The 27,333-nt window shown below is 39.2% G+C and overlaps 5 protein-coding genes and 1 long non-coding RNA gene across 12 annotated transcripts; 4 read left to right on the top strand and 2 right to left on the bottom strand.

The window, feature by feature from the left end:
* The first annotated feature begins 218 nt into the window (after positions 1 to 218).
* LOC139770842 (uncharacterized) lies at positions 219 to 2,288 on the top strand. The gene is made up of 3 exons (XR_011717830.1): positions 219 to 442; positions 511 to 583; positions 2,157 to 2,288. It is a non-coding gene; the product is annotated as an uncharacterized lncRNA (long non-coding RNA).
* On the bottom strand, positions 1,541 to 13,651 carry Nup160 (nuclear pore complex protein Nup160). Of its 2 annotated transcripts, none has more exons than XM_071703081.1 (14): positions 13,575 to 13,651; positions 12,845 to 13,120; positions 12,050 to 12,363; positions 11,844 to 11,961; positions 11,214 to 11,743; positions 10,331 to 11,131; positions 9,816 to 10,246; positions 9,480 to 9,701; positions 8,715 to 9,397; positions 8,291 to 8,644; positions 8,001 to 8,183; positions 7,740 to 7,906; positions 7,434 to 7,664; positions 1,541 to 2,941 (listed from the first exon to the last, which is right to left on the bottom strand). In XM_071703081.1, exons 2-14 carry the CDS (start codon positions 12,927 to 12,929, stop codon positions 2,807 to 2,809), a joined length of 4,254 nt encoding a protein of 1,417 aa, XP_071559182.1. In that variant the 5' UTR covers positions 12,930 to 13,120; positions 13,575 to 13,651; the 3' UTR covers positions 1,541 to 2,806. The 2 variants fall into 2 exon arrangements, with proteins under 2 accessions (XP_071559182.1, XP_071559183.1); XM_071703082.1 differs by lacking the exons at positions 1,541 to 2,941; positions 13,575 to 13,651 and adding exons at positions 5,731 to 6,388; positions 7,245 to 7,348 and having other exon boundaries at positions 12,845 to 13,102.
* LOC139770841 (solute carrier family 35 member E3-like) lies at positions 13,643 to 15,346 on the top strand. The gene is made up of 5 exons (XM_071703089.1): positions 13,643 to 14,440; positions 14,556 to 14,708; positions 14,787 to 14,869; positions 14,946 to 15,084; positions 15,153 to 15,346. The coding sequence occupies exons 1-5, from the start codon at positions 13,949 to 13,951 to the stop codon at positions 15,219 to 15,221; spliced, it is 936 nt and encodes a 311-aa protein (XP_071559190.1). The 5' UTR covers positions 13,643 to 13,948; the 3' UTR covers positions 15,222 to 15,346.
* A 1,132-nt stretch (positions 15,347 to 16,478) lies between these two features.
* Pont (RuvB-like helicase pontin) lies at positions 16,479 to 19,423 on the top strand. Its single transcript, XM_071703091.1, has 3 exons — positions 16,479 to 16,721; positions 17,579 to 18,254; positions 18,558 to 19,423. The coding sequence occupies exons 1-3, from the start codon at positions 16,581 to 16,583 to the stop codon at positions 19,109 to 19,111; spliced, it is 1,371 nt and encodes a 456-aa protein (XP_071559192.1). The 5' UTR covers positions 16,479 to 16,580; the 3' UTR covers positions 19,112 to 19,423.
* Positions 19,424 to 19,574: 151 nt separating this feature from the next.
* Positions 19,575 to 24,225, top strand: LOC139770843 (glycine dehydrogenase (decarboxylating), mitochondrial). The gene is made up of 10 exons (XM_071703090.1): positions 19,575 to 20,117; positions 20,200 to 20,278; positions 20,809 to 20,944; positions 21,027 to 21,417; positions 21,559 to 22,079; positions 22,143 to 22,425; positions 22,506 to 23,155; positions 23,231 to 23,694; positions 23,789 to 23,934; positions 24,002 to 24,225. The coding sequence occupies exons 1-10, from the start codon at positions 19,911 to 19,913 to the stop codon at positions 24,113 to 24,115; spliced, it is 2,991 nt and encodes a 996-aa protein (XP_071559191.1). The 5' UTR covers positions 19,575 to 19,910; the 3' UTR covers positions 24,116 to 24,225.
* On the bottom strand, positions 24,059 to 26,974 carry LOC139770845 (uncharacterized). 6 transcript variants are annotated; one of them, XM_071703097.1, is made up of 6 exons: positions 26,865 to 26,974; positions 25,624 to 26,070; positions 25,505 to 25,536; positions 25,372 to 25,447; positions 25,101 to 25,286; positions 24,059 to 24,828 (listed from the first exon to the last, which is right to left on the bottom strand). In XM_071703097.1, exons 1-6 carry the CDS (start codon positions 26,908 to 26,910, stop codon positions 24,416 to 24,418), a joined length of 1,200 nt encoding a protein of 399 aa, XP_071559198.1. In that variant the 5' UTR covers positions 26,911 to 26,974; the 3' UTR covers positions 24,059 to 24,415. The 6 variants fall into 6 exon arrangements, with proteins under 6 accessions (XP_071559198.1, XP_071559199.1, XP_071559197.1 ...); XM_071703098.1 differs by having other exon boundaries at positions 24,059 to 24,522; positions 24,628 to 24,828; positions 25,505 to 26,070; XM_071703096.1 differs by adding an exon at positions 26,143 to 26,293 and having other exon boundaries at positions 25,505 to 26,064; positions 26,865 to 26,969.
* Positions 26,975 to 27,333: the final 359 nt, after the last annotated feature.

Raw genomic sequence — 27,333 nt, forward strand, 5'->3', positions numbered from 1 at the left:
CGGGGACCCACGAATTCGGTAGACGAGCTCGTCGCAGCTCGTCGAGCAGCCCTTCAGATGATCCAGATTTCCAGATAGCAATGAAGTGCACACGAGATTCGAGTCGTTCGCTCGATCACGCCTACGATCCTTCCTCGCCTTCTCCAGCGCTCCTTCCGCACGTGGATCCTGTCTTCCGCGAAGCGGAAAAAATGCGGCTGAAAAACGAGAAGAGAGGTGAATTTATATTCGCGCCGGGTGCAGGAGAGTGCAGTCGAGGCGAGCGGCGAGCGTACGTATACCCACCCACGAGACGGAATCATCTGCGGTGATCTGCGGAACCGAAGACAGGTATCTCGCCTCGCGTGCGGCGAGAGGAGCGATTGAACTTTTAACTTGTTTATCTCGCTTGTCGCTCGGCGCATACAAATACGATGTTGTTACGGTGCGCGCAGCGGCCGGGGTGCGTTAACCGTATGCCGCCGATCACGTCGGTGCCAGCCTGTTGTTAGTCTCTATCTCTGTTTTCAGTTCGGACGATGTTGCTCATCGGGAAATGGCACTAATCGAAAGAATCCCGCGTGAGAGGATGTTGTACGTCGAGGTAAGCATGTATACGCGCGTATAATTGCGCTAATACGCCAGCCTCGGCGAATAAAGTGTTATCGGGACACCAGCAGATTGGGTCAAGTATCTCTGGATGCGTTACAGAATCTGTTGACAGTAGAAAAAATTTATAGCGTGTATAAACTTGGATGTCTGATCCTGGTATTGTCAGTGTACTTGGGAACGTACCCTTGATAGACTGGGGTGTCAACTGTGTCCAACGGTACGCTTGTGTTTTGCCGGCAGAACCTGAGTAGCAAGTTCAACTTTGATCAAATTCTGATTAACTTGGTTGGCGATTAATTCAACCGGCAGAATCGCTTTCTAAATCCTTTTATCTTTAATCTAATCTTTTTTCTCATGTATTGAATTTATAATTCTATGTTGAAATTGTGCAGATGTTGCTTGATTAAGCTAATTGGAGTTTGACCGTGGTCACTCATAATCTGATAACGGATTGGCAACAGAACACGAGCAGTATCTGTCATCTTACAAATGAAATATTATTTATATGGCAGATATACGAAAAACGACAGGTTTTTCTCTATTTCTCTTGTCAATTTGCCATCGAGTGGATTCAATATTTTACATTTCCGTTAACATTTCGTAGATAAAATCTGTAGTAGACACATTGCAAAACTTTTGATTTGACTATTTAGGACGATTTCATATAGTGATAAAACTCGCTTGGCACTGAATTTGAATTAACTGTTGTTAGTAGCGCAATTACACATATACGATTACATTAGAAAAATGTATAAGATTTAAAGTGTGAAGCATATCTTCTATTATAATATTTGATTCAATAATTACGAATGTTTTCATTGTATACATTATGGTTACATGATGTCGCATTTTTCTGAAAGTTATACAGATGATTGTCTCGTTTTATTTTCATAATAAAATTTACTTTCTATCTTAGACAGTATGACAGGATTTAAATAAAAGTTGCAAGTAAAAACATCGGTTTATAAACACATAGTGTTTACATCACTGCTCTTAAAACTCACGGTAAACAATAAAAAATTGTTTGTTGATATTCGTGTTTAATGTAAAAATGGAAGAAATTATTTCTATATAATATTATACTATCATATTGAGAATGACGCAAATCTCTCTCTCTCAGTAACAGTCTTTAATGAGAATGTCTTATACAATAAACATCGTTAGATTACAGAAGAGGTAAGGCTGTAGACATTGCAACGTACAAATAAAGAAAACGTGACAACGGCATTTAACTTTATTATACGTATTCTGTAGCTTCTAAAGCTATAGAAATAATAATAAATAATGAGATGTAACAAACAATAATTTAAGATTAAAATTTAAACATTCAACAAGGCATCCTTACCGTTGACTGTATTCTAACGAGATGTATAAAGTATATTACAATCCATTCTTGGCACTTTAAATCACCATATAAACAAAAAAATTCCCTTATTACATAATGGAAAACTCATTGATAGATGTAAAAGTCAGAATTAACTTCAAAAATTATAAATGATAATTTTTTTATACTGTTTCAGTTACTGTATTAATAATATAAATTGACACAAGTATGTACATCGCAGGAGACCAGTTGAGAGATGATACGCGAACTGTAGATACAAGAAGTGCGCTTAATTCTGCAATTGAAAAATACAAAAGTATTATAATAAAATCGCCTTCTTCCATTTATAGACTTAATCAGAATTGGCAATTAGGTGAGCATCTGATATAAAAATATACAAGATATTGTTTTCTATATAAGATTTTTTAGAACAAGTTTAAAGTAATGTAATTATTTCTTTTTATAGAACCTGAAATGAGACATTATTGGGCTGCATCCTTCTTGTTACCAGTCGGATCTATTTTTATTCTTGCAGTGGTAGTTTTATTAATGGTAACGACTTTAAATTTATTGTAATCATGATTACTCTATTGATGGAATGTTCAATTAAAATTTAAAATTTTAAACGGCCATTACAGGTACTGTTCAAACGATGTCCTCACACGGTAGCCGCAATTGTTACTGCAATGCTCACCATCGTTATCGTATTGACAGCTATATTGTCACTTAATCACGATCCAGTTTATACTTAATGCATTTATACCAAATAATTATATATATTGACTTATATATATATTGACCAAATAATTATATATATTGTATAAGTCTTTCTTCCATATGTACATTGAACTGGGAGCTCAAAACTGATATATACAAGAATTTTTGTGATACTTATACATATTGAATAAATGGATATGTTACCACTAGGATTGTTCCATTCATCATTTTCATTTTAATCATGTCTTCCGAAACGCGTTTTACAGTTTTCAGATAGCTCTTAAACGTTGCGTTTAATCTCTCGTAGCTCTAAAATATAAATCGCGGTATATATCGAGTTATGGTATTAATATAAGTATAAAAATATACTTAAAAATATACATTTAATATGTACCTTTAATGCTTCTCTTCTTTTGTGGATTCGACGAGTTCATCTCGCTGGGGATGCTCTGATCAATTACCGGCCTTACGATCCATTTGTACTTCTCGCTTACATGATGCAAAGCATTGATACACGCCAGTAAACATTGTGCTTGCTTCGCTATAATCGGCGTGGAGTGAGGTTCTTGACCTAAACGCATAGCTTGTTCGTACATTATGGACGCGGCTGTGAAAATATAAAAGAAATTTGTAGCACCGTGAGATAGATGCCCACAATTATAAAACAAGAAACTCACTTTTTTGCATATTTTGCTTATTGAAATGGAAACTGTATAGCAAATTATAATAATTGTTTTCCATAAGATCGCGACGCTTCTGGCTCTACCTTCTACTATTCTTTCGAGATCCTCGTACATATCGACGTAGGGAAAAGAAATTAAATCTATTAACAATTTCTTTTCGAATAACGTAACAACCAATTGTCGTAAACAGTCCACTCTGCACACGGGGTCTGGATTCGCATTGAGACAATGGTAAGCTTCCGCGTGATGACCCAGACTCAAATGTTGTGCGAATATTATGGAATGAAGCGTCGGTAAATTCGGATTATCCGCGTCGGCGGTTGCTATGGCCGTTTCGGCGATCTCTATGATACAGTCGGACGCATTATGTTCCTCGAACAATTTGATAACTTTCAGGTAATAATGAACTAGATCCTTATTTTTCGATGTCACGTTAGAATTGAGTAAGGCATCCACTAAAAACACGTCGGTCAATATTCCGTTGGAAGCACGAAGAAAATGATCGCATGCCTTTCACATCTCTCCCATTTCTAATAAGGCAATGGCTAATATAAATTTCCTCGAGGGGCTGTTCCATTCGCACCACATATTCAGAAGTCTCATCGTATTCTTGAACAAGCAGGAATTGGCAACTGGAGAGTAACCATTCGGGGAAGATAAAATTTCCGGATATCTCGGCCATCTAATTGCTTTGTTTAAGAAAATATGAAGAGACAATGAATCTGGACTTCACGCAAACTGCTAAGACTTGTTATTAAAGGATACACAAGTTGCGCGAGAAGCGTCACATGCGTTAGCATACTGTAATGCCACGGTATCGGAGTGGTTGGGTCCATATTCGCTTGGGCCATCAGAATATGAGCGTGTTTTGCACCGTTATTGTGAATAAACAGTTCTAACAGCGAGAGAGATCGATGCTGCCTTTGTCCAACATTAATTCGCGAATCAGCGAGCTTAAGAGTTGAAAGACGCTGAGAGCTGGATTCGCTGAAATTTTATAATCTTTTTTATACGTTTTCACGATGCTGTTTAGATATCGTGTAATAATAAGAAAGAAATTTATACAGTTTTTACACTACATTAAAACGATGTAAGACTTACAGTAATGATTGCGAAGGCGTATACGTTGCTCAGGAGAGTGCAGTCGAGGCGAGCGGCGAGCGTACGTACCCACGACACGAGACGAAATCATCTGCGGTGATCTGCGGGACCGAAGACAGGTATCTCGCGTGCGGTGAGAGGAGAGATTAAACTTTTAACTTGTTTATCTCGCTTGTCGCTCGGCGCATACAAATAAGATGTTACGGTGCACACAGCGAGTGGGGTGCCGCCGTATGCCGCCGATCACGTTGGTTCCAGCTTGTTGTTAGTTTCTATCTCTGTTTTCAGTTCGGACGATGTTGCTTATCGAGAAATGGCACTAATCGAAAGAATCCTGCGTGACAGGATGTTGCTTACGTCGACGTAAGCATATATACGTGCGTACAATTGCGCTAATACGCCAGCTTCGACGAATAAAGTGTTATCGGTACACCAGCAGATTGGGTCAAGTTTCTCTGGATGCGTTACAGAATCTACTGACAGTAGAGAAAATGTATAACGTATATAACTTGGATGTCTGATCCTGGTATTGTCAGTATACTTGGGAACGTACCCTTGATAGACTGGCGTCAACTGTGTTCACGGTACGCTTGTGTTTTGCCGGCAGAACCTGGTTAGCAAGTTCAACTTTGATCAAATTCTGATTAACTTGGTTGGCGATTGATTCAACCGGCAGAATCGCTTTCTAAATCCTTTTATCTTTAATCTAATCTTTTTTCTCATGTATTGAATTTATAATTCTATGTTGAAATTGTGCAGATGTTGCTTGATTAAGCTAATTGGAGTTTGACCGTGGTCACTCATAATCTGATAACAGGTTGGCAACAGAACCCGAGCAGTATCTGTCATCTTACAAATGAAATATTATTTATATGGCAGATATACGAAACGACAGGTTTTTCTCTATTTCTCTTGTCAATTTGCCATCGTGTGGATTCAATATTTTACATTTCCGTTAACATTTCGTAGATAAAATCTGTAGTAGACACTTTGCAAAACTTTTGATTTGACTATTTAGGACGATTTTATATAGTGATAAAACTCGCTTGGCACTGAATTCGAATTAACTGTTGTTAGTAACGCAATTACACACATACGATCACGTTAGAAAAATGTATAAGATTTAAAGTGTGAAGCATATCTTCTATTATAATATTTGATTCAATAATTACGAATGTTTTCATTGTATACATTATGGTTGCATAATGTCGCATTTTTCTGAAAGTTACACAGATGATTGTCTCGTTTTATTTTCATAATAAAATTTACTTTCTATCTTAGACAGTATGACAGGATTTAAATAAAAGTTGCAAGTAAAAACATCGGTTTATAAACACATAGTGTTTACATCACTGCTCTTAAAACTCACGGTAAACAATAAAAAATTGTTTGTTGATATTCGTGTTTAATGTAAAAATGGAAGAAATTATTTCTATATAATATTATACTATCATATTGAGAATGACGCAAATCAGTAACAGTCTTTAATGAGACTGTTTTATACAATAAACATTGTTAGATTACAGAAGAGGTAAGGCTGTAGACATTGCAACGTACAAATAAAGAAAACGTGACAACGGCATTTAACTTTATTATACGTATTCCGTAGCTTCTAAAGCTATAGAAATAATAATAAATAATGAGATGTAACAAACAATAATTTAAGATTAAAATTTAAACATTCAACAAGGCATCCTTACCGTTGACTCTGTATTCTAACGAGATGTGTAAAGTATATTACAATCCATTCTTGGCACTTTAAATCACCATACAAACAAAAAATTCCCTTATTACATAATGGAAAAATCATTGATAGATATAAAAGTCAGAATTAACTTCAAAAATTATAAATGATAATTTTTTTATACTGTTTCAGATACTGTATTAATAATATAAATTGACACAAGTATGTACATCGCAGGAGACCAGTTGAGAGATGATACGCGAACTGTAGATACAAGTGAGCTTGATTCTGCAATTGAAAAATACAAAAGTATTAGACTTAACCAGAATTTGCAATTAGGTGAGCATCTAATATAAAAATAATACAAGACTTGTTTTCTATATAAGATTTTTTTAGAATGGGCTGCATCCTTCTTGGTACCAGTCGGATCTATTTTTATTCTTGCAGTAGTAGTTTTATTAATGGTAACGACTTTAAATTTATTGTAATCACGATCACTTTATTGATGGAATATGCAATTAAAATTTAAAATTTCAAACGGCCATTACAGGTACTGTTCGAACGAAGTCCTCATACGGTACCCGCAATTACTACTGCAATGCTCACCATCGTTATCATATTAACAACTATATTGTCACTTAATCACGATCCAGTTGATCCAGTTGATCCAGTTTATACTTAATGCATTTATACCAAATAATTATATATATTGAAATCACAGACAAAGGAGCAGCGGCCGTAACAAGGTGTTGGTGTTCATATATTCTATATTAATTAAATGGTTTCATGGTTTACTCCGAATTCAACGAACTGTTGCGTTAATTGACTTAATTGTACGACACTGTGGATGGTCCTATATAGGTCTGAAACGTCTGTAATTTTTTAATTAATATAGAATATATGAACACCAACAACTTGTTACGGCTCGATGCTCCTTTGTCTGTGATTTTAATCTTGTAAGCCTTTATTTTTATATTCATATATATATTGACTTATATATGAAACTTATATATATTGACCAAATAATTATATATATTGTATAAGTTTTTCTTCCATATGTACATTGAACTGGGAGCTCAAAACTGATATATACAAGAATTTTTGTGATACTTATACATATTGAATAAATGGATATGTTACTTACCACTAGGATTGTTCATTCATCATTTTCATTTTAATCATGTCTTCTGAAACGCGTTTTACAGTTTTCAGATAGCTCTTAAACGTTGCGTTTAATCTCTCGTAGCTCTAAAATATAAATCGCAGCATATATTGAGTTATGGTATTAATATAAGTATAAAAATATACTTAAAAATATACATTTAATATATACCTCTTTATAAGCAGAGTCTTTACTCAAGTGCTTTAATTCACTTAGCAATACTTCTATGGTATTATGCGGTAACCAAACAGACGGCGCGGTAGCTACTAATGGTGTTTCAAGACCAAAATATTCTTTACCGCTACCTAATACCGCGTTAATATAATCTACCGCTAAGTCGGTGGCTTCCACTAGACGACCAGTATTTAGCATGAGATGTAAAAGTTCTGAGGCGTTTCGCTTCTGCAATATTTTTATGGTGAATATAATATTTTATAAATATAGAAACACTACATATAAATTTGACTGAGCAGTTACCTTATACGATATTAATAACCATTGTGGTAGAAAAGCTCCATCCTGCAATAATTTTTGCGCAACGGCCTTATGTAATTCGCAGTTATCACTCTCTTCGTGCTTCAATGTGAAGTACTCCAATAATCTCCAAGCGGTGTTCGTAATAGTTGTATTAGATATTCCAATATCTGAAAAAGAATATTGACCGTCATATAGCTCTTGGAAAAAATATTGTTCCGCAGTGTAACGGTTACACAAAAATTATCATAACTCTATGCGCACCAAATATATCATTTTGTATTAACCAATCCCAGGCATTTGGATCTTCGCGTTGACTTAGTTTGATGCATTGAGAGGTCAAGCTTTTGAGTACAGAGGCTTTACTAATTTTAAATACATCACATAAATGTAACGCCGTTGCGTACAAACCAGTGCTACACAAGGTGACGATAAGCTCGGATAGTTCTGAAATATATAGACATCTTTTTTTTAGAATAATCCAATTTTTAAATTATAATAAAATCCATTCATTTTCCTTGTAAAGCTAAATTACGTAGTTAAAAGACATTTACCGGTATGGGTGACTATATGCATTTCCGAATTTACTTTCGATATTTTTAATCTTGCGTCCACTATATAATATTCTTTTCTGATGTCATCTAATTCGAGCACTTCGATTTGTTTCTTTATCTTGTAATGCGATACTTCTTTTCCGTCAATGCTTCTCTTCTTTTGTAGGTTCGACGAGTTCATCTCGCTGGGGATGCTCTGATCAACTACAGGCCTTACGATCCATCTGTACTTCTCGCTTACATGATGCAAAGCATTGATACACGCCAGTAAACATTGTGCTTGCTTCGCTATAATCGGCGTGGAGTGAGGTTCTTGACTTAAACGCATAGCTTGTTCGTACATTATGGACGCGGCTGTGAAAATATAAAAGAAATTTGTAGCAACGTGAGATAGATGCCCACAATTATAGAACAAGAAACTCACCTTTCCGCATATTTTGCTTATTGACATGGAAACTGTACAGAAAATTATAATAATTGTTTTCCATAAGATCGACGCTTCTGGCTCTACCTTCTACTATTCTTTCGAGATCCTCGTACATATCGACGTAGGGAAAAGAAATTAAATCTATTAACAATTTCTTTTCGAATAACGTAACAACCAATTGCCGTAAGCAGTCCACTCTGCGCACGGGGTCTGGATTCGCATTCAGGCAATGGTAAGCTTCCGCGTGATGACCCAGACTCAAATGTTGTGCGAATATTATGGAATGAAGCGTCGGTAAATTCGGATCATCCGCGTCGGCGGTTGCTATGGCCGTTTCGGCGATCTCTATGATACAGTCGGACGCATTATGTTCCTCGAACAATTTGATAACTTTCAGGTAATAATGAACTAGATCCTTATTTTTCGATGTCACGTTAGAATTGAGTAAGGCATCCACTAAAAACACGTCGGTCAATATTCCGTTGGAAGCACGAAGAAAATGATCGCATGCCTTTCGCATCTCTCCCATTTCTAATAAGGCAACGGCTAATATAAATTTCCTCGAGGGACTGTTCCATTCGCACCACATATTCAGAAGTCTCACGTATTCTTGAACAAGCAGGAATTGGCAACTGGAGAGTAACCATTCGGGGAAGATAAAATTTCCGGATATCGGCCATCTAATTGCTTTGTTTAAGAAAATATGAAGAGACAATGAAACTGGACTTCACGCAAACTGCTAAGACTGTTATTAAAGGATACACAAGTTGCGCGAGAAGCGTCACATGCGTTAGCATACTGTAATGCCACGGTATCAGTGTGGTTGGGTCCATATTCGCTTGGGCCATCAGAATATGAGCGTGTTTCGCACCGCTACTGTGAATAAACAGTTCTAACAGCGAGAGAGATCGGTGCTGCCTTTGTCCAACATTAATTCGCGAATCAGCGAGCTTAAGAGTTGAAAGACGCTGAGAGCTGGATTCGCTGAAATTTTATAATCTTTTTTATACGTTTTCACGATGCTGTTTAGATATCGTGTAATAATAAGAAAGAAATTTATATAGTTTTTACACTACATTAAAACGATGTAAGACTTACAGTAATGATTGCGAAGGCGTATACGTTGCTGTCGATTCGCATATCCATGTGACGACATAGTAAGCTTGAGTAAGTACAACGGTTCTCGGCGCCAACGATGATCTTATAGTGTGTAAAGATCTCGAATTAAACATCTCAGGACGCAGCAGTATGAGTTGTTGCAGCATCAATAAATCCCTGCAGACGGAGAATCTCAAGAGCGCTATTTGCGTTATGGTTTCCGCCACCGCGGAAATTCCTAGTTGACTGCCAAATAGATGACTGACGTTCAACAAGATCTTCGAAGTATCGTGATCATCATCAAATTGCAGCTTATTTGGCTGCCCAAGATCATACGTTAAAGCTTCCAACAACATGGCCATGGCACTCGATATGTCTTTGACGTTACTCAGTTTGTGACAGAGTTGCGATTGGAAGTCAAAATCCGACAGCTATTTTTAACAGTGTACGCGTTATATGGGACAGATTTCCAACATATAAAGAAAACTAGAATAGAAATTAATTGAAATACTCACAGAATCGTCGGGTTCCAACATCAGTTTCGACAGCAAATCGTCGATTATGATATCTGGACTTCTCAGATGATACAATTCTCTCTCGATTTCCGTTTTAGTCTCTTCAGATAATTGTTCTCCTAACATGACCAACGCGGACATTAACACGATTAGATCTTGGCATGTGTCCTCATCTTGCGACAGAACGGGCGTTGTCTTGAACCGAGAAATATAAGACTTATCGTTGCAAAGCACCAGATGTTCTAAGGCTTCCATAGGTCTCAGAAGCGAGAACGAGGACTTCTTCAATAATACTGCGCCGTAAACGCTCGGCAGTAACAGCAGACCTACTGGACGAGTACCGTTGGCGTGATATTGAACGACGCACGAATAGAATTTCGACCAACATCGATTAGCGATTTCGAGATAATCTTCATCCATAATCACGTAATCCATCACTTCCGCTTGCATCTCAGCCTCTACGGCCATACACACTCTCTCCTTTAAAACGGCCGGTGAAAAAGTCATGTCTGCAACTACATTGGACCTTCTGTAGATGCTCAGAGCTTTCGTGATGTCCGCTAATGAGAATTGTCCAGGATGAAATATGTAATTGATGTACGCTTCTCTCGGATCCGTTCCAGGTTCGGTTACAATATAATCTCTGTCGCGCGCTTGTTCCAAGATCGTAGTTTCCCATTCTTGATTAGTGGTAACTGTTAGTGGTAACTGTGCGTGCGTCACTGCCACAGTATCCATGTCCGCGGTCCTCCACACTGCCCACAATCTAGTTGGGGTAAATGCAAAATCCACCAGATGTTGCTGTGTAAAAATAATGTAAATTCGTTACGTTTGTTTCACAGTATGATACATAAAAAGAGAGCATATCAATGAAAGTACTCACATCTGGCGCGTATAACGTACATAATCTAACAAACTTGAATATGCCATTGTCCTGCACAGGCTTCAGAATGCTGAATTCGCATCCCGTGCCGAATTTTAAGAAAATTCCAAGATACATTTCGTCATCGTTGCCCAGCGCTTTCCTCAAGACGTGGGCTTGCGCACCTTGAGATACAACACGATTCTCGGTGGCTGCGTCCGTCACAGCCACACACTGCGTCTTGTTACAGGACCATATACGTACATTGCCCTCTCGACATAACGCAAACAGATACGTATCGCTACCGTAACTGTGTATAACGAGAGACATAGCCACATAAGCTTCGGTATTACGACCTCTGAATGCAGTGGCTATGCCGCTTAAAAATTTGGGCATTATCGAGTCCTGTTTCAGTTCGCTGGTGTGCACGAGACCTGTGAGAGTGTCGAGCCTCAAGAGTAATATAGTGGCCGAACTATAGGCAAGGGCAAACAGCGCCTCTTCTTGCGGCAAGGTAAGCCACGACGCTGCTGCATGAGGCACTGGAGAATCTAAAAACATTGTCAAATCAATGTCTGGCATATAATACAGTGACAAAATTAAATTTATTGCGTTGTTGTAATTACTACGCCATATTTTGCAATCTCTTACTTGTAGCTCCAGCATTGGAAATAATGTGAAATGTGTGAGGATCTCTGGCATGTTGTACGGTGGCTTCGCTGAATATAGATTGTACACTGAGATCTGTATATGTGCCCAATAGATTTTCCTTAAAGAAAATAGAATATTTTATTATTGACAGAATATTCTTGGTAACAAAATATATATCAAAAACGAGTAACAAAATTCGTGCGTACTTGATTGTGGATCTTATCTGGATGAGAAAAGGAAAGCTTGTGAACGCTGGAAACAGTGACGATTAAGATAATGACAGAGTTGACTGTCTCGTGAATGGAAATCCCATCTAGAATCGGAGTGTCCGTAAATTTGTATCTCACTCGACAGTTGGCAAGATTAATATCCAAACTGTGCTCGACCAATTCGAGTACGTCATGGCAAATGCGCCAGTAAATAAAGCGATTACGAGTGAAATACGTGGAAGAATCTTTGTACGAGTAGCCGCCTGCTCTCTCTGGTACTTTTATGTCTTGCAACGTACTTTGGCTTCCACCTGTAAAAATAAAATCCTTATTATGTATTCCTCGTTGATGGATAATAATATAATAACAATTATTTTAATTCTTATTATATATTATACGATTACTTATTATAAGATTTCATATAACAGCAAGAGAATAGTAATTAAATAATAATTATTACGCTAAAATTAATTTTACCGAAACGCGGCAAATTGACGTACGTGTTTGACACATATATAAATTTAGGATCGGTCACGTGTGCCGTTTAATTTACGGCGTTAAAAATCCAAAATCAATTTACATAGACCGAGCAGAGAATAGACAGGCAGAGGTTAGAGCGTGTGCGAAAATTGATACTTCGACTTATAAACGTTACACAATACATTATTCCGCGAGCGCCGTACTTGCGCGTCGCCGTGAACAGTTCCTCGAGGCGTTTTTATGTGACATCGCGAGCGAAATTTCGTTTGCCGGGCGGCCGAGTCTCCGGGCGGAGGTTAGGACACGCTTTACCTGTGTTCAGAGTGATCTCTTTCCATTTCTCTGGCAGTGTTTGGTCCGGCACGACCTCGCGATACCCAAGCGGGAACTCTACCATGTTCCGATACTTTTCAGGGAGTTGCTACAACAATTTTGTCACTTTACATCACAGAAAAACCGCCGAAGATTTGAGCGGTTATCGAACGGTTTTTTGGCGCTCGCCTCGTGCTTCACTTACGTCATCGACGAGACACTTATCGGAGATAGGCGGGAAAAACCTCGCTGCGCACTAATGCCCTCTCGGCAATACTGCGAGAAACAAAATAATTCAAAATTCAAGCGATATTTATAAACTCCGATGTTATATTTTATCAGAATTTTTCATATTATTAATAAGATATTATATCAGAATTTTTATGAAAATTTTAAGACAGCTCTTATGTTAGATTTTTTATACAAATTGGAACGTTTTTCAGAGAAACTTAGACAAAATAATAATAAAAGAATAAAATAATAATATTTCAGATTTTTTCCGTCTTTGTAGAAAGAATATAAATATGAGAAAATCCGCGCAATTTATTAAAAAATTTTCATGCAAATTTACATGCAAAATATTCTGAAAATCCTCATCCAATTGTTTCTGAAAGTATCTGAGAGGTTTGACATATTTTTTCATTATTTTTCATAAATCTAAAATATGAGAAATTCTTAGAAAATATGATAATTTTTTTTATCAGAGTAGTCAGTATATTTTGGAACGCACTCTCGTGCATTCGCGAAAGAAAGTCACGTGGGATCCCAGGTCCCTTGATAGCGTCCCTTCGTGATGGCGTGATGTCGATTGCTGTCGGTCGTCTGAAAGTGAAATGCTGAATGATTGGCGAACGGATGCTCCAGACACTCGGACATGGCACACCGTTCGACATACGCGAATTATGTGATTGTCGGATGGAGCGATAAATGAATCCGAATGGAACGGTCGTGGTATTGTTGTTGATGTTTCTCTAGCCGGGAGCCCCCGTGTGCGCGCTCGCGTGAGATGTAACCTGATGTCCTGAACGTTAACGCCAACGTTAACATTATTGTTAACGGAATCATTGAATTTTCGCGGCGGCAAACATTGTTAGGTCTTTAAAGATGAACAAGAAGGTGGTCACCGTGTTTTACCTGACGCTAAACATAGCCTTCTCAATTATTATTGTGCTCCTGAACAAATGGCTCTACATCCACACTCGCTTTCCGAATATCACGCTGTCCATGATACACTTCTTCATGACGTTCGTCGGCCTGATAATCTGCGAGAAGCTGGATGTCTTCTGCGTCAAGGACATCGACATCAAGGAGATGGTGTTGATCGCCATGACGTTTTGCGGATTCGTCGTCCTGACGAACCTGAGCCTGGCCCATAACACAGTCGGGACTTATCAGGTGGCGAAGATGCTCACGACGCCCTGCGTGATAGTGATGCAGATGATATTTTATAGGAAGCACTTTGGCATACTCGTTAAGTTGACTCTGATACCAATTACGCTGGGAGTCGTAATCAATTTTTATTACGACATACAATTCAACGTCGTTGGAACCATCTACGCGACCCTGGGAGTACTGGTGACATCTCTGTATCAAGTTGTACGTGCTGCGCCTGTTATTTCTTACTTTTGATAATTATGGAATTTTATAAACAAATTTTTATGTGCAGGTACAAGTGTGCAATGCCAATTATTTCATTTATCGTTTCTTGCAGATGATAAACAGAAAGCAGAAGGAGTTTCAAATGGATCCAATGCAGTTGTTATTTTATCAAGCGCCACTATCTGCCATTATGCTGTTGATTGTTGTCCCAATTTTAGAGCCAGTCGGACAGACATTCACGCACAGTTGGTCGCTGTTGGACATGGTACGTTTCTGAAACGTTAGCGACAAATCTGTGAAGCTTTCGAGATTATTGAACGATCATATTGTACGTCAATTACAGATCATGGTGATACTGTCGGGTGTGGTCGCGTTCTTCGTGAATTTAACTTCCTACTGGATCATAGGAAAGACTTCGCCTTTAACGTATCCTTTTTATCCTAATTTTATATTACGAGGTGTCAACAAACTCGCGTGTTATGCACTTTAACAAAATGCTCAGATATAATATGGTCGGACATTCCAAATTCTGCCTTCTGCTGCTAGGAGGCTCGTTACTTTTCCATGAAACGTTAGCGATAAATCAAGTCATTGGTATAACTTTGACATTGGTGGGAATTATATTGTACGCTCATGTTAAGGTAAGTTTTTTGCGCGATGTCTCGTCATCGGTATAAGTTTGCATTTAATACATAATTTTCCGTTCCAGATGAAAGATATCCAGACGATAGTACCAGAGTTTGAAGACAGAGAAGCAAAGCCTCTGTATAAAGTGTGATTCCGTTTTAGGGAGGATAGAATCGAAGGAATTGAAAGAAATAAATCGCTGTACTTAATAAACGCATAAGTTTTGTAAGCTGTTGAAATCTACATTACAATAAACGTTTATTTATTATTCTCGAATTTGTTCGAGTGTGGTTTCTCGTTCTAAAAAATATCGAGTCGCACGATAATCTTACGAAGAACGAATTATTGTAGTATCTCGATTCTGTATTATAATTTTAATGTAATATGATTTATGTTATAATTAAATATGAGTGAATTTGTTCAGCATAGAAATAGATAAGAAAAATTAAAGCTCGATTCCTCGAATGTTGATTAATTGCAATTGTTCCGTCTCTTCAATTTTTCTGCTACTAGAACACTACAACGCGCGCTTTTTTATTATGTCACAAAAGCGTTTATAATGCCATTAAATATTACTATTTAATAATACTACATTATAAGAAAAATTTAACGATGTATAACAACATGACTTTGTACAGAAAAAATATTTATTTAAATTAATGTCATGTCTTTCGCGAAGATATAAATAAATTTTTAATAATTAATTGAAAGTCTCGAAAAAATCCAATCCAAAACAGATGAGAATACATAGTTGCGGTTAAAATAAGTAGAGTCGGTCGCGTTCGAACGGAAAGCTGAATCAATACAATAGCACGAGAGTACAGTGAATTAAAAAGGGTTGAGGGTTCGACGAAAAAGAATCCGCGGGAAAACGGTATCTCGAAGCAAAATGGGTCAACGTCACACCTTGGGCTGAGATAGTTCAACTGTATTGAAATTAGCGGCAACTTCAAATTAACATTACGATTTATCGTTAGCTTTTTCCCAGGTGCATCAGACCCACCGGAGCCTTGCCTAGAATGCTCTTATATATGAAATCAGCCCGTCCGCGGCGCTAGCGAGAAATCGTCGTCCCACGAGACATCTAGCCTTCCAAAAACGTATCAATTGCTAGACGCGGACTTTTTGACGCGGTCAGCTTGACAAAATCTCTATTTTCCACAATCAGAATTTAAAACCGTAATTCTTCTCGACTGACAATTCGGGAGATATATCTCTTATTTTCGAGCTTGCCTCTTGATTTCATTCGCGAATAAACGGAGTCGTCCGCGAAATATCGGCGAGCGGATCAATAAAACGAGCTTGCGCATCGGAACGTGGCGCGCAAGCTGCTGCGCATTTGATTTCCGCTAATGGCGTTGCTCTAACAACGCGACCGGAAGGAGGGGATGTATTCAATCGAACTATCGAACAAACATGATAGCTATAGCAACGTGCTCCAAGTATTCGAACGTGCTCACCTCGCCGTCGCCGGTTTACGTCGGTCAATTTTTGCGAGAGAGCTACGACGATGAAGATCGAGGAGGTGAAGAGCACCGCCAAGACCCAGAGGATCTCCGCGCACACGCACATCAAGGGCCTCGGACTCGATGAAAGCGGCACGGCTCTCCAGAGCGCGGCCGGTCTCGTCGGTCAGGAAATGGCGAGAGAGGTTAGGATTTCCTTGAAAGCGGCGGGAACCGCGTTGGAATGTTTTTTCCGGCGAGCATCACGCTGCATCGTGCCGCGCTATACTTATAAACGATAGAAACTTCCATTTCTGAGAGTATCAAAGAGAATGCGTTACAGTTCTCTATTTCTAATTAGTCATTTAGCTGTTGTAATGATTATTTAAATGTAAATTTATTTGCTCCCGAAATGAATTACAATTTACTTCTTTTATATTCACACCAAAACTTTCTAATGTATCTCATAACTTGAGAGTTTCATGAGAGGGATGAGGGCTGGACTTGAACCAGAGATCCCCTGATTAAGAATCAACCGCCTTCACGCGGAGCCACGTGTCATCCCAACACGTATAATAATATAATAGATATAATAACATAGCACACTAACTAGCACAATTGTTTATTTATGTACTTATGTGTACCTTGCTGGAAATACTCATTGTCGTGCATATTTTATTTTCTCAATAGAGAGATGAAAGTAAAATCTATATAAAGTTTGCATCAAAGTCCTGTTTTCATTTTTTTCTAGTTGTACATTGAAGCCCCTTGCACAATGCCGGGCAACGGGCAATAGGAACAGGAAATAACTAAAAAATTGTTAATTACAACCTAAAAAATTCGAATGCTATTTGCGATTGGTTGGCAACAGACAATAGGCACAGAATTTTCAACGTGACGGAAACTCTGTGTCTATTGCCTGTGTCACTGTTTATCCTGCATTTATACGTGATTTCTGATTTCTATTCCCTGTTCTTATTGCCTGTTGCCTGACATTGTGCAAGGGGCTTAATGATTCGATGGATGATGATCAGGATTGTTAAGCGTAATGTTGGTCTTACAGGCAGCAGGCATTGTCGTCGACATGATAAAGTCAAAGAGGATGGCAGGACGTGCTGTGTTATTGGCCGGTCCGCCAGGCACAGGCAAGACCGCGATAGCGCTTGCCATCGCTCAAGAACTCGGTAACAAAGTACCTTTCTGTCCTATGGTGGGCTCGGAGGTTTACAGCTCGGAGATTAAGAAAACCGAGGTCCTCATGGAGAATTTCAGGAGGGCCATTGGCTTGCGGATCAAAGAGACTAAAGAGGTATACGAGGGTGAAGTCACCGAGTTGACACCTGTCGAAACGGAGAATCCTATGGGTGGCTATGGTAAAACTGTATCTCACGTAGTCCTCGGATTGAAGACTTCCAAAGGCACAAAACAATTAAAACTGGACCCTTCCATATACGAGTCTCTGCAAAAAGAGAAGGTGGAAGCTGGCGATGTAATCTACATCGAAGCCAATAGCGGGGCGGTAAAGAGGCAAGGTCGAAGCGATAATTTTGCTACGGAATTCGATCTGGAAGCGGAGGAATACGTTCCTCTACCGAAAGGTGATGTACATAAAAAGAAGGAAGTTATTCAAGATGTAACGTTGCATGATCTGGATGTAGCTAATTCCAAGCCGCAAGGAGGACAGGACATAATGTCCATGATGGGACAATTGATGAAACCTAAGAAAACCGAAATTACAGGTAAAAGAGAAAATCATCGGTACATTATTTATACAGAATAATTCGTAATTTTCAGCATGTAAATCTAAAAAAACTCAAAATGAAAAAAATATACAAGTTTAGGTTCTATTTATCGAGTTATAATTAAAGATGATGCTTGTAGTGCCATTCTGTTAAATGATGGAATGGAAACAGGCGTATTAATATATTTTACATTATAAACTTACATTTTTCTTAGATTGAGTTATACATTAGAGATATATAATTATGTATCTCATTCAATTATAATTAGAGATGTGTCTAATTAGAAACAAATCATTTCAGATAAGTTGCGGAAAGAGATAAACAAGGTAGTAAACAAATACATCGATCAAGGCATTGCTGAGTTAGTACCAGGAGTATTGTTCATAGACGAGGTTCATATGCTAGACATAGAGACGTTCACTTATCTACATCGTGCGTTGGAAAGTGCTATAGCGCCGATCGTTATTTTCGCTACAAATCGTGGCCGCTGCATGATCCGGGGATCTGAAGACATTATCTCTCCACACGGCATACCTCTCGACCTGTTGGACCGTCTTCTCATTGTAAGAACTCTTCCGTACTCGAGACAAGAGATCGAACAAATAGTAAAACTAAGAGCTGTTACGGAAGGATTGCAAATCGACGATGAAGCTCTGTCCAGTCTCAGCGAACTCGGCACGAAAACTACTCTGAGATATGTAGTGCAACTTCTAACACCTGCGGCTTTGACGGCGAAAATCAATGAAAGAACCAGCATTAAGAAGGAGGACATTGAGGAAGTCAATGCGCTTTTCTTGGATGCTAAATCGTCGGCTAAGATACTTACGCAAAATCAAGATAAATTTTTGAAATAAAACTTGATTTTACGGTAACTTATTTTCTTTACATCCATCAAGAATAATTAAATACTAATTTAATTAATTCTTAGATGTTTGTCGATTATATTTTAACTTTCTCAATCCTTCGATTAATTATCTCTTGAATTAAAATTAATTAAAATAATTATTTTAAATGTACATATAGTGTAGCGATATTAAATGTATTACCATTGTTATAAGGAAACAATCTTGTATGTATTAGAACATTTCTCATGAATTGAACTATTTTACGTACAAATGTTTGTATCAAAAACATTTCATAAATAAAAACTTTTTGTGAAACTATAACATATTTGCTTGTCTTATCGCCATCTTTTTTAATGTACTTGAATCTTATAATGTACTAAATCGATAACTAATTAAAATTTGCGAGAGTTACTTTGCGTCACATGAAATCTTTTACGTGTTGCACAAACGTTTGCAAAATAGAAGCAAAATAAGATTTGTTTACGTTTGATAGAAAATTCCGTTAGATTGTACTAGATCAAACGTTAAACTTCTCAGCGTCACGAGATTAACGATGAAAATAATTTCTCAATATTGTCCTAGACGTCGAACGGCTCAAGGTTCAAAAGCTGATAAGTTCATAAGCTGTAATCAGGGGTTGTGACATCACTGTGTGATATCTATATGTACTGAGTATAAAACCTCCGTTAACTTTAACACTTGTTAGTTTTAAGGAGAGCCTCGAGTGACCGTAGTATTAAGTGCTAAACGCCGCATTCTAATCTACTTCCAATATATCTCTGAGTGCACGTTATTCTTCAAAGTTACGATGCAGTGCACATTGAAGATGGCAAAATGTTCCAGGCTCCTAAATAAGCACAACATTGTGACTCGACATATACATGGTTTGCAATTGAGTAGTTTACACAGGCAGAATTTGAGTAAGTTGCTCCCGCAAAAGGAAGAATTTCAAGCGAGGCACATTGGACCTAGGGAACACGAACAGATAGAAATGTTAAGCCTAATTGGCTTTAAGGTAATTTACTTGTGAAAATCATTTATACGGTGAAAATTTTACCGCAACTGGATTAATTCTCATGCGCGACACAATATTGCAGAGTCTTGATGAATTAACGGGAGCTGCGGTACCGGCTAAAATTCTTCACAAAGGAAATTTAAGTCTTGATGAGCCAGTCAGTGAGTAGTTTTCTTAATCAACGATATTTAGATTTAATCAACATTTGATCGTGTTAATTGTTGGAGTAAATTGTTAGGTCTTTATTTCATTGCCTGCAAAAATTACGCAAGTTTCTCTTAAGAATATATAAATAGCAAAAATGTATTTTTTTTGTTCTTGTAAGATATACGACGTGATAACTGTGGGTCAGTCCGTGAAAACGTGACAAGTCACGAGACTTTCCGTGCGATTCGACTTGCCCTAATATTGATAACCCTCCATGTTATCTTCGGTCACAGTTCAATCTCGTGCGCCTGCTGCGCTTTCACGTGTTTCTCAGACTTAATCGTATGCCGTCACATATAGATTTCTACATTTAATTTCTTTTACCGATATCGCGCGTGCTGCAATACTACGTATACAACCTACATATAATTTTCTCATTATATATTTTCGTATCTTCTTTTCAATAATATTACGTCAATAAATAATTAGAATTTTACATCGTCATATAAAACGAAGTAAAAATTAATGCAAATAATTTTTGCAGCCGAGTACGATCTAATGAAGCGGATCACAGAAATTTCGGAAAAGAATGACGTATGGCGCTCTTACATAGGCATGGGGTACCATAACTGCTGCGTGCCGCACACGATTATGCGTAACATTTTTGAAAATCCTGGATGGTAAATCGCGTTGCCACACAATTTGATAAACGTGAGATGCGTAAGAGAATCGTATAAACAATTTTATTGCATTTCGCCACAGGACGACGCAATATACTCCTTATCAGCCAGAGATTTCGCAAGGACGACTCGAAGGCTTGCTGAATTACCAAACCATGATATGCGATTTCACGGGGATGGAAGTGGCGAACGCTTCTCTCTTGGATGAAGGGACAGCGGCGGCGGAGGCCCTGGCGCTTGCGTGTCGACATAATAAGAGAAAAAAATTGTTTCTCTCCGACCGGGTGCATCCTCAGACTATTAGCGTTATCGCAACACGCGCCGCTTCCTTAGGCTTAACGCTTGAAGTTGGAGACGTGTTTAAAGTAGACACCAGCGGAAATGATATTGCCGGTATTCTCGTCCAGTATCCCGACACAACTGGCTGCATCCACGATTTCGAGGACGTTGTCAGGAAGGCGCATGCTAATGGGGTATGTGTTGTTAAAAATTATAATATATATGCCAACAAAGATATAAATATTTCCGCAGAAGGGAAAATGTTCTGTAATTTTTATGAATGGATGTTAACTTAACATGTAAAATGTTAAAAATCACAATGTGTTTCGCTACAGACACTCGTCTGCGCTGCCACCGACTTACTTGCGTTAGCTGTGCTTCAACCGCCGAGTGATTTCGGTGTCGACATATGCGTGGGTACGAGTCAACGTTTCGGAGTGCCTCTCGGATACGGTGGGCCTCACGCTGGGTTCTTTGCGTGCCGACAGAAACTGGTGCGATTAATGCCCGGCAGAATGATAGGTGTTACGAGAGATTCCAGCGGACAGGACGCTTATCGGTTGGCCCTCCAAACGCGCGAGCAACACATCAGGAGGGATAAGGCCACCAGCAATATTTGTACCGCACAAGCGTTGCTGGCTAATATGTCCGCGATGTACGCGGTGTATCACGGACCTCAGGGAATACGAGACATTGCGAGCAGAGTGCACAATTTGACGCTAGCTTTGGCGAAGGGCTTGGAGGTGGCTGGAAACGCAGTAAACAATATATACTTCTTCGATACCATTACAGTGTCGCCAAAGATTTCTGCGCAGACGATAAAGGAAAATGCGAATATAGCTAAGATAAACTTAAGGTATTTCCCTAAATAGACGACAATGGTTTATGATTTTATCAAATAAAATTGCGAAATTTACAGATATTTTAACGACGGTACGATCGGAATATCTCTCGATGAGACAACGACGACGGAGGACGTGAATGATCTTTTCAAGATATTTTCGGCAAACACTACGGTTGAAGAGGTGGTCAAAGATGAAAGCTTTCTCGCGAAAAGCTTGGACAAGTCGGATTTCCACCGTACTATTTCGTATTTACAGCATCCTGTTTTCAATAGCTATCACTCGGAGACGAGAATAGTTAGATACATGAAGTCTCTGGAGAACAAGGACGTATCTCTCGTGCACAGCATGATTCCACTGGTGATTATTATTTGTTACAAATATTGTACTGGTACTCGTACACATATATTTGCTTCTTTAGTAATATTAGCGTTTAACAGGGTTCTTGCACGATGAAATTGAACTCAACGACGGAGATGATGCCTTGCAGTTTGAAAGGTTTCGCAGACCTACATCCTTTCGCTCCACTCGAGCAGGCTGAGGGATACCAACAATTATTCGCCGAATTGGAACGAGATCTGTGCGCGATCACCGGCTACGACGGTATTAGTTTCCAACCGAATAGCGGGGCGCAAGGTGAATACGCGGGTCTGAGGGCTATACAATGTTATCACGAGTCGAGGGGCGACAAACATCGACAAGTCTGTTTGATTCCGATATCCGCGCACGGCACGAATCCCGCATCCGCTCAAATGGCGGGTATGCAGGTGGAACCGATTCTCGTACGGAAGGACGGTTCTGTCGACATGGCGCACTTGAAGGAGATGATCAACAAGTATCAAAAGACGCTGTCGTGCCTGATGATCACGTATCCATCGACGAACGGAGTGTTCGAGGAAACGATTGGCGACATATGTAACATGGTGCACAATGCCGGTGGGCAAGTATACTTGGACGGCGCCAACATGAACGCCCAAGTTGGCTTGTGCCGACCCGGTGATTACGGCAGCGACGTGTCGCATCTCAACCTGCACAAAACGTTCTGCATTCCTCACGGGGGTGGCGGACCCGGCATGGGTCCCATCGGAGTGTAAGCAATTATTCTAATTTTAGAATATTGTACATTGTTAAAGTTAAATATATATAAAAAAAATATAATTTATAGGAAGCGACATCTTATACCTTTCCTGCCGAATCATCCAGTAGTAAATTGTTCGAGTAACGGCTATGGTGAGTTAAAGAATTTCGGTGCCGTATCGGCCGCACCTTTCGGATCGTCCGCTATTCTACCGATCTCATGGGCTTACATCAAGATGATGGGTCCGAGGGGCTTACGCAAAGCTACGCAGGTGGCTATTCTCAACGCCAATTACATGAGCAAGAGATTGGAGAAGTATTACAAAACGTTGTACAAGGGTGAAACCGGGCTGATTGCGCACGAGTTCATCCTAGATGTAAGAGACTTCAAGAAAACTGCCAATGTTGAGGCCGTTGATATTGCGAAGAGACTGATGGATTATGGCTTCCACGCACCGACCATGAGTTGGCCCGTAGCCGGTACCTTAATGATCGAACCGACCGAATCCGAAGACAAGACTGAGCTGGATAGATTCTGTGACTCTTTAATTTGTAAGTTCCAAAAAAATTTTAAATAACGCTTAAAATATCTTATTGTCGAGCATTAACATTCTCGTCGTTTACTCACATTTGTAATTCTCGATAGCTATAAGGAAGGAGATTGCGAACATTGAAGAAGGAAAATTAGATATTGCACAGAATCCCTTGAAAATGGCACCTCACACGCAGGAGCAAGTAATAACGACCGAATGGAATCGACCATATTCGCGAGAGTTAGCAGCTTTCCCTGCTGTAAGTAGCTCGTGAGCATTATATCAAACATGTATTAATAACACATTAATTGGTCTTTTTTTTTTAGACATTTGTGAAAGGAAGTAACAAGATTTGGCCAAGCGTTGGAAGGATAGACGACATATATGGTGATAAGAATCTATTTTGTACATGCCCGCCCATTTCGCTTACAGAACAATAATTGTGACGTTGTATTTATATGCCATGTACAGTTACTTAGTTATATAATGCAGTACTATTTAAATATTTATTATAACTTTTATACAAATATATTATTTATATAAAACATAATGTTATTTTTTATCTGACAGTAGACGAAATATAACGAGAATCTGTGTTTAAGATTTAATTTTTTAGCAAATAAACAATTGTTATTGTTTTCACGCTCGTATAATCTATTTTTTTATATATCTAAATTGTCATACAAGTATTTACATTATATTCTATGTATTTTACATATTTTCCGGCTATATTTTGTACATTATAGACCAGGCATAAGATAAGCAATGTTGTCGAGCATTTGGGAAAGTGTTTCAGGCTTAGCTCCATTAGTTTCTGGCAATTGCTGCGTTAAACAAATTAACGGACCTAAGGCACAGAGCAACGAATCCAGTAAAACCGAAAGACTGCCAGAAACAGCTATCTGACCATCGTGTTCCTTCAAACGTTCTCCAATGATTGTCAAGCTCTCACCAAGCAATTTGAGATGGGCTGCAACATCGATTGGCTGCGTTCCAACGACTTTGTACATTCCCGTGCCTATTACCGGCTCATTAACCAAATCTTTACTGGTGCGATTCGATGGTGGTGAGACTGGGACGTTCCCAACAACAGATGGCACGCCGAGTTGAATAGTTTTTCTTGCAGAAGCGGGCTTTGTTTCTTTCCCATTACCTGAAATACAATATATACAGAATAATTTATTAATGCCGTATTGAGTATTTAAATGAAATACATGCACACGAGAGTTAAATCAAGATGTAACTACAAAGGTCACAAGACATATATATATATATATATATATATATATATATTCGATTTAATAAATATTTTTGGCCGATGCACATGCACACGGGAAACAAGACAGACATACGTAAACTACACATAACATGACACATACAAATCGTGTACATATTGCCTATATACAATCAACCAACAAAACCCACCAATTTTATTAATGAATTTTTTTCGCGAGGCAGGCGGTGGCATTTTCCAAACGGGCTCATCTTTACTTGGCGACAAAGAATGAGGCTTTGCTGCCAAGCGCTTTGCACGTCTGCGCCAATTGTACTTTTCCAGATGTGGTACTGTAGCCCACAGCTCTCCTAATCGCTTAGAAACTGCCGCAAAATCTACAAAAAGCAACGATCAATAAACAACATCGAAGTTGCATGCACTTGCATGCTTATGAAAGAAAAAATAATATAGCTCAGGTACCCATGTAAGGATCTTGCTCTAACAGTTCTGGCCTAACTTTCTTTGCCCATAGCATGTAAGCGGTAAATCTTGTCTTCTAAAAATATGAAAAAATTAAGGCCCTTCTTTGATATCGTTCTTCATTAGTACATACCCCTTTATCCTTGCGCTGTGTCTTCGTCTTGCCTATAATTTTTCCATCCTTAATAACCAACTTTTTCTTACATTTTTCAAGCATATATAAACTATTTGCTTGTGATGGGGTTTCCTGACCTGGTGGTGGCTCTAGCTTCCTGAATCCCATTTCTCTTTCGTCGATCATGAGAGGATCAACTTCATTGTCGCTCCCCGAGTCCATACTGTATCTCTCATCCTCGTTTATCCCAGAGGGATCATCGGATTCCGAGCTAGACGACTGTCCCTCATTGTCAGACAAGGGGTCCATCTTGATCCTTTGTTGCACATGATTCGAGCCTGAATTCTTTCTCTGCTGCCCGACGTTACCCGCCTGATTAGATTGCGTGGGCAATATCTGCTGCTGCTGCTGCTGCTGCTGCTGCTGTTGCACTTCATACTGATCCAAGAGTTGTTGAGTCTGCAACTGCTGCGCCTTCTGTCGCTTGAGTTTATTTTCCGTAAGATCGTCAGATTCGAAGTCGACAAGCTTGGAGGATTTCTTCCTCACGCGTCCGCTACGGGAGATACCCGTGACCTCTAGATCTGAAAGATAAAGCAGACTGCACCTTGCCAAAAAAAAGAAAGGGTCCAATGTACTTTGCAATAGCTAACTACCAGGCTTAAACATTTATAGAGTCAGGATAGGCACAGTATATAGAGATACTACTTCTATGCAGGCTACAATGTATCAGCTATTAAAGTTGTGGGCAGCCAGTCGCAGTACAACTCGCACTTCACTTTGCCTCGCTTCTTTTCTCTGAGAACTCTGCATTACGTTTTTATGAAAAATAATTATTCAATTAAACACTTTACAGACAGGAGAGATGACGATGATGACTAGATGTAAGCAAATTTGACGTGAATAAAGCTCTCGATAACAAGACAGTTTCTACGTTCCTGATTCTAATTGTTTACTTTTACAGGTCCATTCATTAGATATAGGCAAGTAAGTTGCAAAGATGTCTAAGCAGGATGTGAAAATGGAATGATCATTCTCTCTTTCCAAAGTCATAGATGCAGAAAAGTGGCTCGACGTGACCGAGGCTAGATGGATCTCGTGAAATTTCCGTTTTTTTTCCGTCAACACGACGGGTCCGTCTACTTCGTGTGTACGGCGCGCAGTTAGTACGACGATTATCCGCCATGTACGCCGAAGCGCTAGCGCCCCCAAACATAACGCCAAAAACGCCAAATGAAACGTTATAGGTGAAAGATACTCCGGGAGATTTTCTACGAACGCGCGCAGATCATGCGATTCACCGCAAGCGATACCAGCGAGCAAGCAAGACAGTCTATCCGATGCAGCCGCAACAGCATGACGAGAAACCGATGCTCACCGTCGCTCTTCTGAGCGCGTGCTTTCGTCGATCCGAACACATCCATAGCGTCCTTCGTCCTTCCCTTCCCAAGAATGCCCGAACGAACGCGCGCGCCGCGCCGCGCCGCGCCGCGCGCTGCGCCGCGGCGTGCCCTCGGATTTTCGCGGGCTCGGTGGCTCTTCGTGCTTATTGGCGCGACGTTCAATCGGCGCCTTCGCGCGACGACACTTTTACGATAGATTTGTTTCGAGGGATCGCATGAAAATACGACCGCCGACCATCGTTGATACCACGACGCTCCTCGCGGTACCTCGCGGTAAATTGACAAAAGGCCTTTTGTTTAATTTGTTTGCGATCTTTGAAAGAAACAAATGCCGTACACGGACGGCGCGCAAAACATGTGACGACGTTTTGATTTTGACAACGCGGTATTCGAGTAATTTTCACCCGGCTTGCGATATATATGTAAAGATTGATCAGGTAAGAA

Source organism: Temnothorax nylanderi, unplaced genomic scaffold (genome assembly GCF_030848795.1).
Source record: "Temnothorax nylanderi isolate EJ_2023f unplaced genomic scaffold, tnyl_v1.0 TNYL_tig0033_pilon, whole genome shotgun sequence".
Lineage (NCBI taxonomy): Eukaryota > Metazoa > Arthropoda > Insecta > Hymenoptera > Formicidae > Temnothorax > Temnothorax nylanderi.